Source organism: Agrilus planipennis, unplaced genomic scaffold (assembly GCF_000699045.2).
Source record: "Agrilus planipennis isolate EAB-ADULT unplaced genomic scaffold, Apla_2.0 scaffold11, whole genome shotgun sequence".
In the NCBI taxonomy this organism is placed as follows: domain Eukaryota; kingdom Metazoa; phylum Arthropoda; class Insecta; order Coleoptera; family Buprestidae; genus Agrilus; species Agrilus planipennis.
The window spans coordinates 1,902,096-1,914,906 of record NW_020440736.1 but is presented as its reverse complement, the minus strand read 5'-3'; the positions used below and the strand labels follow the sequence as shown (position 1 = coordinate 1,914,906).

The following is a 12,811-nucleotide window of genomic DNA, read 5'->3' as shown; positions in this document are numbered from 1 at the left end:
TTTCCTTGGATCACTTAGGCAAATGCTGAGGCAGTAATATTCCACAGATAATCTTTCACTCTCTTCTGTCTTCATTTCGTCCGTCTCATCTTTCTCACCCGAACCACCACCCACCCATTCCCACGATTCCTGAAAGCAGGCTGAAGAGGGCCTTCCGCCCTGCCTTCCGGCATAGTCCGGAGGGACTGACCGCCCACTAGCATTACTGGCTGGTGGGAATGAAACACCCAAAAGTTTTTTTTCCATATAGAGACAATATTGATTTTTAGTTATACCAGTAGAATATTGATTCTTTAGTTATACGAGTAGAATATTGATTCATCACTTAACCCAGTAAAATATTAATTCATCCTTTAAGCCAGTTAATTCAAGTTCATTTCTTATACCAGTAAATTACCGATTAGAACCAAACATAGCCAACTTTGTTAAACCAATAAACCGATAAACTGAGTTTGTGTTCTTATCATTTCATCTAACTAAATACGCAAATTTAATTGGGCGCGTAGTCCGTCTAAATCAAGACGGGACATTACACCTCGCCTATTTCTTACTGACTTCCATAGAGCCTTCTGTTCTCCTATTTTTTCCAATACCTCTTCATTTCTAACCTCTATCCACCGTATCTTCATCATTCGCCTGTAACACCACATTTCGAACGCTTCTAACCGCCGTGCCCACCGTCCATGTTTCGCACCTTTTAAAGACGTTTTAGACCATCCGTTTTATTCTCATTCCACGCATAGGGTCAAAAACCTCCTCGATCAGTTTTTTGCCAGCAAANTCTAACTAACTACGCAAATTTAATTAGGCGCGTAGTCCGTCTAAAACAAGACGGGACATTACACCTCGCCTATTTCTTACTGACTTCCATAGAGCCTTCTGTTCTCCTATTTTTATCCAATACCTCTTCATTTCTAACCTCTATCCACCGTATCTTCATCATTCGCCTGTAACACCACATTTCGAACGCTTCTAACCGCCGTGCCCACCGTCCATGTTTCGCAACTAACTTTTTTTCCTAAAGTTTACCTTTCAAACCCTTACCCCTTTTATAATTGACTACCATTTGAATTTAGATATAAAATCCAACTGGTTTTATCCAAGTTATATGAAATAATAAGTTGTCTTTTATGATGACAATTGATTTTGATTTTATATTTACAAAAGGTGATTCATTTGTATTGTTGCATTGTCCAAAATTAAGCTCTATTCCATTGTATTGCATAACGGTAAATTAACAATATCAAAGTAAAAAGTGGCTCACCTCGTCTTGGTCTACGTGATCGGAGTACCTTATTCCACCCTTCACGGGTAGTCTGTGACTGCTATGTTCAACTCTAAATGCTTGTATAAGTTCGTAACTCCCATCGTCTCGTTGAATGGGAAAGATCGTTTCAAAAATGTAATCACATTGAGATACAGTCGACATAACCCCAAAAACTTGCTTAACAATGGCATCTTTCTTTTGTTCACCTCCACGAAACTGAACCAGTTCCTCAACCAGTTTTGGCTGAACTAATTCGCACCCCCTATAGAAAAAGTATTCGACCATTTCAAAGAATCTAGGTTTATCCGCGGTAGCCACTTTCTTAACTCTTTCGGGCATCGTCAGAAGTCCATTGCCAGAACCTGACCCAGAACCTGATTTTGAACCGCAACCGTCAGCCAAATTACGTCCGAGAAAAGTAAACCTTGAATTAGACAATACCGAGGGCACTTTCAAAACAGACTTGGTCACTATCTCTTTATTTATAGCCATTTTTGCCTGTTATTTTTTTAAATTGTATAAAAATAAATAAAGCTAAGTTAAAGTAATTGTTATAAAAATTATGCATATAAATTTTGACGTTTTCTATTACATTTTAAAAAGTACAGTTGCTGTATGCCAGCGATAGTATGATTTCTTTTAAAATAAGAAAACTGATAATCGCATTTTGACATAAGCAATATTGAAATGTTCGTGGGTTTNAGTCCGACAAGAGTTCTAACATTCTTCAAACTGAGGCTAAGAGTCTACAGTTTGTAGGAGAATTGATGACCTTTGCCAGCCTATATCCTGGTTGTTTCCCAGTCTCTGCATAACTCTGAGGCAGACAATCACTCAATTTTTTGCTTGATTAGGCTCTGCACCAATGAGTTGTTGCTGAGCACCTGATTTTACAAGGTTGTTTACAAGCTTATTTCTCTTTATACTACTAAGGCCCGGGATCCAGGGCAAGACCATCTTGGTTTCAGTTGCCAGTGTGTTGAGAACTTGGTGGCAGTTCTCCAACAACTTCAACTTCGTCGGATATCCTCTAAGAGTATCTAACGCACTTTTCCAATCACAGCTGTTGGCCAACGCTGCCTGGGCGCATCGAGTGATGACTATTTTTCGCATGTAAAATGGAGTCGCAAACCGATCCAAGGGTAGTAAGTACCCACGCCCGTTTCTGCGCTTGTAAATATCAGTTTCCCATCTCTCCGTGTTCCTTGACCCATCGGTAAACCATAGATAATCGTCACAAGGTATGGAGACTTTATCCTAGGACCTGTCCTTGACATGATGACGGATTCTGTATTTCTTGTCAATGAGAAAGGAGGTCTTGGATCATATTCTTGAAGAACTTCACTGGACTTTGTAACCGAAGTTCCTTACCTTACCGTATATCACTGCAGGTTTATCAACATTTAGGCCACTGATGGGCTTCCCTAATTAAACACACGTTATCTGACTTTTCCACACCATCCACCTAAAGGTACATCAGTACAGCCACCTCGGTGGTCGGTCACTTTACCCTTCTAGGGACCTTGCATTTTAATAATAACAACAACACTTCGAAGATACTTCAATTTTTTATCAGAGCAACCATTGTCTTTCCTTACCGCCCATTTCCGCACCACCGCTGTTTAATTTTATTAACCAAAAAAGTTTTTACCCTAAATTTGATTGATTGCTTTATCACTTAAGGACGATGTCTGTACCGTTCTACTGTTTGAGTTCAATTTCTTGCTTCGTTACAGTTTATTAAATAGAAACACGCCTGAAGCAGAATCTGGCGCAATTGTTGCCTTTCCAACGAGATGACATCAAAACTGCTCAGAAGTGTCAGTGTCACATACTCGTATGCACAATAGCGATTATCGTTTGACCTAGTATTGGACCTGCCTCAATCGATCGTGTTAAAAAACATATTAACAAACATTCCTGGCATCGAAAGCGAATATGTGTATTTATGTTTAGTCTGGGCTGTAAAAAGATCACTGACTTATGTTCGTTCGTTCGACGGATCGGCTGTCGTTTCAATTATATCATAATAACATAGATCTAATTGACGGTAAACTCTTGGGCAGCGTCGGCTATTAAGAGTGAGGCGCGAATTGGGTAAAATGGAAAAAATAAAGGAAAGCAGCGGCCCGCTCTGTAAAAACACAGGCGCGAAGTGATTCAGTGAAAATAAACTACTGTTCGTCACTTAATTTTTTTTTTTTTCAATTTTAAAAGCTCGTGGCGCTCTAATTAATTGTTTACATGTTTTAAAAATATTGCACATCTTTTAACGATCTTGTGGAAATGTTGTAAGATGTATGGTATGTTTATAAAAGAAGTTGGTGATTATCGATAGAATATGAGTTCGATAGTAATAAAAGGTGACTAAAAAATGACGGACCTTTTACAAGGTTAGCTTTTTGACTAGTTAATTTTAACTGATGACAATGTTATGAATAGATTAGAATTAGATATAGAAGGCGTTGGTGAAATCCGTTGGCCTGAAGCTGAAGACTTCTGGAGTGGATACTTTAGAATAATACATACAGGATCGGTTGAAAGTAATTCGGGGGTAGGAATTGTATTGCATGGGAAAGCAGGGTAAAGTGTAGAAAGTTATTCACAAAAAAGCGATAGGATAGTGATGGTTAAATTAAACTTGAAGCCGGTAAAAACGGTATTAGTGCAGATCTACATGCCTACATCATCTTACAGTGATGAAGACGTAGAAGCAGTTTATGCAGAGATAGAAGACGTGTTAAGTTTAGTGAAAGGGTAGGAAATTTTAATAGCTGTAGAATATTTCAATGCAGTAATAGGTGAAGGTAACGACGGTGCAGTAGCAGGTTCTTTTGGATTAGGCAGTAGAAATGATAGGGGAGATACTTTACTTTATTCAACCATCACATTAGAAGGCGCTATACGTGGAAAATGCCAGGTGATTTTGGGAGATATCAGTTAGATTAAATACTTGTTAGGCAAAGATTTGAAAATCAAGTGAAGGACTGTAGGAGTTATTCAGGAGCAGATATAGATAGCGATCATAACTTAGTAGTTATGAAGACTAATCTTAAATTGAAAATCCTAAAAAAGAGGGAAGATAGGAGACGTCTTCACTTAGGAAAGCTAAAGTGTAACGAAACGCGTAATAAGCTAGGTACAAGGACAGACGAAATACTAAAGGAGGCGGGAGAAAAAAATACTTATAATTACATAAGTTAATAATATTTCTAACCTTATTTAATGCTATTTTTATACTCAAGTGCATATTTTTCTATAATTGGTTTATTTTATCCTTACATACATTTTTTCTGTAGTAAAGGATTACCCTGTTAAGTAATTAGTGGATATAATTAATAGATAAACATATATTAAATAATATTTATTTAAACAGCCTATTGTATGAAACATCTGATGTAAATGTGTAAACTTACACGTCATTCCGATAAGATAATACATTTAATTGCATTAGAAAACGGTATAACATTACATGCTCGTCTCTTATCGCTTTCAAAATGTTAAAGGTTGATTTAAACTGTTCCGTAAATCTTCAGTGTCATGTTCGTGCAGTATCCGGTCGGACAACTTTATGTTATACCTTTCAATTTAGTGGTTACTTCTGTGTAAAATTGGTCGTATCTTAATGCTCCTAAACACTAAAAAAGTATCAATCAAATTCCTTGCTATTTAAAGGTCATCTCGAACATTTACGACTTTTTTCAGTTTTGGGGTTATTAACTGTAACGATCTAATCGATTTCGGATATCCTTGTCCCAAGGAAGTTATTGTCTACTTACTAATCTTTAAGCCTTTTATTTTTATCATTCGTGCACTGTAGCATTGAATGCAGAATTTTGTGATGTATCGCAATTAAATGTTTCTATCAAAGAATTAAAAAAAGCTTCAACAGTCAAGGACACAGAAAAAGTCCAAACAAACAATTAAGTGAAGAGCTCTTCAGAACAAAATACAATTATATATATATATATATATTCCTTATAGTTAATGGTACTATTTATTAATGACTTAGTTTTTAGGAAGAATCCGCTATGAAAATCATCACCGAAATACTTTGTCTATAATATAATAATAATTTACGGAAGATATACGGAATGGAAACGGAATGTATAATGACAATCGACCTTTATTTAACCATCAGTGTGTGAGGTACACACATTCTTAAAAGGTTTGATCACCCAAGGAGTTCTCTATTTAACCTAACTTTTTATCAAGGAAGATATTTCATTTTTTCTCATTATTTATTAACTAGAAAGCTCTTCCTTTAAACAATTTTAAACAGAATTATGCAAGTGGGTGTAAAATAAACAACATAAAGCGAGGAAATCTTTTTTTAGGTCGTTTAGACATTAAAATCAGTGGAATAACGTCAATTTCATCTAACACAGCCTTAAAAGCTGCATATGTATTGTGTAAACACAGAATTAAAAAACTACCACGGAAGGTAGTAAATGTGTATACGTTAGCTACGGTTATCGACTCCATAAAATTTTATGATAAACAAATAGACATTATTATTAATTTTAAGTATAGTATTTCTCATGTAAGAGCAATTAATCTGTGTATCTGTACATTGTTCCTTAATTGTTAATATCATTTCCCTTTATGAACTGTAACATCGTTTGTTGAGAGCGTATTTTTTAAGCGCCTTGATAGAAAATAATATCAATAAGGTATGAAAATATTAAAATAATTCGAAGTGGTCTGTATTCTGTCGAAACTGCCAGACGCGGATCGCGATTTCGATCTTTTTGGATCTCATTTTTTTATGAAAATATTGTTTAAATTTTATATGTTACTCCCTCTTACGTGATGAAAATAACATGAAATCTTACACCAGTGTCTTTTAGTCGCTTTAGTTTCATTTTGCCGGTTTTAGATTATAAAGTTAATATTTACTTCATTATTTTTTACAATAAATCTACTAACCCCTATACTTACCACAAGGAAGGGAAAGATACCCTTATCTTTCTCGGCTAGTCGCAGGTAATGGACACTACTTTATAAAATTTGTAGGTACATGTTATTTTTTTTTATTTAAACAGTTTGTGGAATTTCTTCTCTTTTTTATTGCTGTAGGTATTACCGATTGTTGAATCTTAAATAAGTTACAGTGACATACATATTTAATATGGTTCTTAAAAAAGTAATCAAAAGTAATTACAGTGTAGACAATCCAATTAAAAAAATACAGATGTTTTTATTAGGGTAGTTTAAGATAATTGTTTCTATACCTTGCTTGTTTCTGTCGTACTTGTCTTGACAATTAACTGACTACTGTAAATTAATTGAATAACATAAGTACTTAATTTTATGACTACAATAAACAATAAAACCTCGTCGAAAAAGTGCGTGTTCTTGTACGAAACGTGAATATTCTCTAGATAAAGATTTTTAGGGAGAAATTCTATTTGAATGTGAACCTTTTATCTTAGAAACTAATAACTATTCAACGGATTCTGAGGAAGATGAGATATGAGATCAACTCTTACACTTTCTATTTTTTATACAGATGTGCCGAGGCGAGAGTTGAAGAGATATTTATCAAGATGAGCGTTAAACTGAGTTAAGTAAGGTTTTACATCACGTTTATTGTCTCTTACTTTAAATATACGAGATCTGCTCAAAATGAATCGCGAATTTTGAATTTCCGCGAGTTGCGTATATTCGATTTTTGATTTTTTTGTAGCGTTATGTTGGTACTCATGTCTCTCACTTATACCGACAAGTTCGGCCATGTTGAATGTTCAGTTAATTTTTGACAGCTGCTTTGCTTGCACGTGTTTTGACTCGTCTTCGATTTTTGTCTATTCCAGAAAACGTATCAAAGAATCTGTATCAAATTTTGTGTGAAAAACAAAATTAAGTCAGCGGACGCATTCTGAATGTTGACTGTGGCATGTGGTGAAGGTAGAACAAAATGTTTTCGGAGGGCCGAGAAAATGTCGACGAAGAACGTGCTGGACGCCCGAGCACGTCAACAACAGACGAAAACACCGATGAAGTGAAGAAAATAGATACTATTGGTCAACGTTAGATAAGTTGCTGAGGACCTAAACATATCGACTGGTTTCTTCCAGCCGATTTCACCAATGATTTGGGCATGATACAGGTCGCTGCGAAATTCGTAGCAAAATTGCTTAATTTCGATCATAAACAAAAAATGCATTGCTAAGGACCCAAATTTGCTCCAGAGGGTCATAACTGATGACGAATTATGGGTTTATGGTTATGACGTGGAAATCAAAGCTCAATCATCCCAATGGAAGCTGCCGCACGAGCCAAGACAGAAAAAAACGCGTTAGGCCGAATGTGAGGGTTTTACATACAGTTTTCTTCGATTGTAGGAGCTTGGTGCATCATGAGTTCTTACCACAGGATAGAACGGTCAATAAGGAATATTACCTGCAAGTTATGCTCAATTTGCGTGAAGCAATCCGCGAAGAACATCCGGATTTGTGAAAGAAGAAAAAATTGGCTTTTACGCCATGATAACGCCTCTACTCAGACATTGTTGCTTGTGCGCGAATTTTACCCAAAAACAACACAGTAATAATGCCGCAGCCACCGTTTTCACAAGATCTGGCCCTATATGATTTTTTCTTGTTCCCGAAACTAAAGAGGCCCGTGAAAGGAAGGCGCTACGCTACGGTTAAAGATATAAAGACGGCATCGAAGGAGGAACTGTACAAGATAACAAAAAATCATTTTTTGAAGTGCTTCGAGGATTGGAAAAAACTTTGGCACAAGTGTATAATATGTGGTGGGGATTACTCTGCAGGGGACAAAATTCATAAATAAATAAATAATTTTTGATAAAACACAAAATTCACGATACTTTTTGAACAGACCTCGTATTTTAGGTACGGGGTACTGTTAAAACGCATCCGCAACTTACAACTGGGTATCAGATTAAGACTAAATTGGGACTGGTTTGTTGAGATTCTAGATTAAGACTAACTAAAACTATTTTGTATATTACATCGAAATGGCGTACATATCTCCACCCCAACATGCTTTTAACAGGTTATTTACTTATAAAATGGTAAAACCTAAAAATCGTGTTAACATTAAATCGGTATTTCAGTTGGCAATTATGCGCAAAAGGAAACTGACAATGAGTTAAATTATTAAAATTTTCTATTTCTTTCTTTTTAAATAAACAAATCCCACCTTTACAACCTAGACAACACCCTTGCTATTTTTACCCAGATTACTTAGTATTGTTTTCGATTAATTAACGAAAGAGTCTGAAAAATTTCATGCTCATTCAAGCAAGGCGTGAGCGCTTTCCATTTTCTTATAATACAACATCTAGTAATAATAATAAAATATGCCCATATATTATTCAAATGAATGCATTTATTTAAATAATGTTTTGTTGTCTGCCTCATTTTGCGATTGTCTGCATTTTAATGATTGAAAATAACTTGTTGTGATAAAACCTGTGTAGGATTTGTTTCAATTAGCTTGCCACTCGACGAATTATAAATAATCAATAATAAATTATGCATTTAAATATCGTCAATAAATATCATCATAGCGTTGAATATTGTTTAAAATAATTTCCTATTCGTTAGAGGCGTTACAAAAAAAAGTCTATACATAGAAAAAACATCGTTTGATGAAAGCATTTCAATTAAGTACGACATGCAGCATGTTTCTGCCACCTGTGTGCGCACGAGTCAAAGGCTCCTTAATAACTTAATAATACGTCACTTGTCACAGTAAGGCTAAAACTTGGTTCACACTTTCAGGCCGCTCTCGATCCGTTGAGATAACGCCGCCCGATTGGTCAAATTAATTGATAGATATACATTATTAGCTTATTTTAATGAGCTATTACTTTTACCGCGTCATTTGTGGTATTTTCTAAAACGCACTGTTAATACAGCAGGTAAAAGTTGGTCTGTGTTCTGTTGGAGCTGTCTACGACGCGCTGATGAGATCCAAAAACATCGAAATTGCGATCCGCGTCTGGCAGTTTCGACAGAATACAGACCACTTCGAATTATTTTATTCGATTATCGTAACGTGCCTATTACGTTGAGGTTAGCTACCCCGGGATTCGTTTCAGCAAGCAGATATCCATATATCTAAATGGACCTTGTTGGAGCATACGTAAACCTAAAATGTAATATCGTACTACAGATGGCGTTTACCGCGCCATTTGTGGTATTTTCTAAAACGCGCTGTTAAGACAGCTGGTAAAAGTTGGTCTGTGTTCTGTCGGAGCTGTCTGCGACGCGCTGATGAGATCCAAAAAGATCGAAATCGCGATCCGTGTCTGGCAGTTTCGACAGAATACAGACCACTTCGAATTATTTTATTCGATTATCGTAACGTGCCTATTGCGTTGAGGTTAGCTACGCCGGGATTCGTTTCAGCAAGTAGATATCCATATATTTAAATGGACCTTGTTAGAGCATACGTAATCCTAAAATGTAGCATCGTACTACAGATGGCGTTTACCGCGCCATTTGTGGTATTTTCTATTACTTTATTTGTTTGATTGCTAATGAAAAATTGAAAAAGGTAAAATTAGAGTTAAAAAAAAATGCATGACGCTACGGTGAGTATCGTCTTCCCTACCGTAGGTTCATGATCCTATATACATCCAAAGTAAATTAGTAAAAATAAATAAACAAATTAAAAAAATTATCACATCGGCCTCAAGAACAAATAGAGCCAATAATGGGCTACTAGTCGAGTACTCATAGGTACCGTTCGGTCAGCATTTCATCCTGCAAACTGCATTCCAATAACAGGATCCTATTGCTAAGTTTAGATGCCCGATTAATAGGTGGCAAATTTATGTGACCAATCGCGTAGCAGCATTTACGAGGTTCTGTTATGTTCAGGCAAACATTTCTTGTCTTTTTCCATCAACCCTGCTCGTGTATTTTCATCTTTTACCTATTTTTCTTAAAATCTCTTTTGTCATCCAGTGTTTCACAATCTATTTGTGATATATATGTCCGGCTGTCGAATCTAGACTCTTTTAATGGAGTGCCATTATCTTCGCCTCTATAATCAGTTTAAAATGAAACTAAAATGACCAGCCTGATCCAAAGTCACATATGTCCCACTTCTGGAATGAGGTAGACACGAAACTGAGTTTATAATATCCTTAGAAACCAACTTTCTCTTACATAAAAAAAGTATTTTCATGTGTTTGTACATTTCTAAATGAAATATCAATTAGTCAGTGGACACAATCTTCGTGTCCCAAATCTACAAAATCCCTTAGCATCTTCCTTTTGAATCGATGAATTTTAACATTCCAGTTCGATGCACAACCCCGTTTCCCGCCCAACTTTAACTCGTCATAAAATTCTACCTAGTATCTGCATATACAACTACGTAATTCTGTGGAGTATTCCCGGAGGAATGATGTTCTTTGATCACTATTTTCGATGATTGAAACTGCCTAATCACAATTTGGTTTTAAAGCGGTTAAAAATCGAAGAAATAGTACGGAATAAGCGCATTAAAAAGTGGAACATGTGGTGGGAAGTCAATAAAAAAGATTCTGTTTACATGCTTGGATTACCTAATAGCAAACGGCTTACTATAAACCATGCTCTCCAGCTTTGAAGATCAATGAAACCTCTTTCTCTGTATTTGTATTTCCTGTCTAGACACAAAGGCCTTTGTCCATCAACATTAAGAAAATAAATTTAATGAAAAAAAAAAGTTCATCGACCCTGATTTTGAAAGGAAGTGGAAGTAAAATTTGGTTCAGCACGTGTTCATCAACTGGTCGTTGAACATGACTAATCCTTTGTTACCGCCCTGACTGACATGAATGTTAAAAAAAAAGAAGCAAAATCCTTATTCGACTTTTGCCTTTTGTGATCTGTTACAAAACTGCAAAAAAAATCGGCTTGGTATTTATAAAAATTGTTTCACTAAACACTAGCTTCATTTTTAATAATTTGGATGTTAATGAAACTGTTAATAAGAATTTACTTATTTATTTTGTTTAAATATATTCAAGATTTGGAAATGTGTATTTAGGGAAATAGTTTAGAAAATATTAGACAATTTAATTAATGAACAAATCACAATTGTACGCTTATGCATTGTTCCTATAAATGTCAATTAAAGTAATTTGGGTTGTGTGTTGGTCATTACCTGTGGAATATTATTTGCGTAAGGTATCCAAGGAAACCAGAGAAAAACAGGGTAGTCTAACCCGAAATTGAACTGACGTTCAACCGAATGCTTGAAAAATTATTTTCGTAAACCTCTTGTCCATACTGATATACTGGGCGATAACCCTGGATAACAAACGAGACTGTAAGACTGATAGAACAAAGGCGGAAATACAAAAATAGGACAGATGAAGAAAGCAAAGAAAGATATAAGGCCATAAATTGGGAAATAATTAGGAAGTGTAGGGCAGATAAGAAATAGTGGATTGATATCAGTTGTAAAGAAGTAGAAGAAAAGTTTGAAGTAAGTAAAACATATGAGTCCTATAATATGTGTAATTAAAATAAATAAAATTTTAGAAAAGTACGTTAGGTACAGTAGTAATAAACCAGGCAGGGGTCATTTTGATAGAAAATGAGGAAAAGGCAGATAGGTGGAATGAATATTTAGAGAACCTATATGCAAGCCATGAGTTAGGAGATATATTAGAGAAGGAAGATAGTGTGGAGATAGATGAGCTTGGTTATCCCATAATGAGAGAAGAGTTCGATGTAGCATTAAAAATCTTAAAGAAAAATAAGGCGCCAGGTGTAGATGAGATACAGGGAGAAATTCTAAAGCATGCAGAACAAGAGGTTAGAGATGGTACGTTTAAGCTGGTTAATCACATTTACGAGACGGGGAGAGTCCCAGAGGATTATAAACGCAACGTGGTAGTAACCATACCAAAAAAGATAAGAATTTAGAACAATTAGCTTTACTTTCCATGCTTCAAAAATCTTAACTAGAATTGTACGAAGAAGGCTGGAGAAGATCAATTTGAGTTTAGAAGAAATAGAACAACACGGGAGGCCATTCTAGCTTTACAGATAGTAATAGAGAGAACGATAGAAAAAGAAAAGAGTGCGTGCATAGGATTCGTAGATTTAGAACAAGCTTTTAACAATGTTAAATGGGACAAGATGTTAAAGGTACTTAAAAATATAGGGATGAGATGCTTAGATAGAAGAGTAATACATTGGAGGTCAGATAAGTCAGGACGGAAGGAGTAGTAGAGATATAAAGCAGATCAATCAATACAATAATTTCTTTGCTCGCGAACGGTTAATTTAGAAATTTGAAAAAAGAAGAAAATAAAATGTTAGAAGCTTTCAAAATGTGGTGTCACATGGGAATAATGAGGACACCGTGGATAGAGAAGGTTAGAAATGAAGAGGTATTAGAAGGAAGAGGTGGACAGGGGATTCTATGGAAGTAAATAAAAAATACGCGTAATAGGTTGGTAGGACACCTTCTTAGGCGTGTAGGTCTAGTCAGAGACATATTAGAGGCAGAAACGGGAGTTAGAAGAGGTAGAGGTAAACCTAGATTTGATTGCTGTTCGCA

The 12,811-nt window shown here is 35.7% G+C and overlaps 1 protein-coding gene across 1 annotated transcript in view; it reads right to left on the bottom strand.

The window, feature by feature from the left end:
- Nucleotides 1-1,867, bottom strand: part of LOC108733904 (glutamate dehydrogenase, mitochondrial-like) — a 12,764-nt gene extending 10,897 nt beyond the window's left edge. Inside the window, exon 1 of the mRNA XM_018465255.2 lies at nucleotides 1,265-1,867. Coding sequence (XP_018320757.2) covers nucleotides 1,265-1,759 — 495 coding nt within the window. The 5' untranslated portion in view covers nucleotides 1,760-1,867. The remainder of the gene's footprint in view (nucleotides 1-1,264) is intronic.
- Between the last annotated feature and the right edge of the window lie 10,944 nt (nucleotides 1,868-12,811).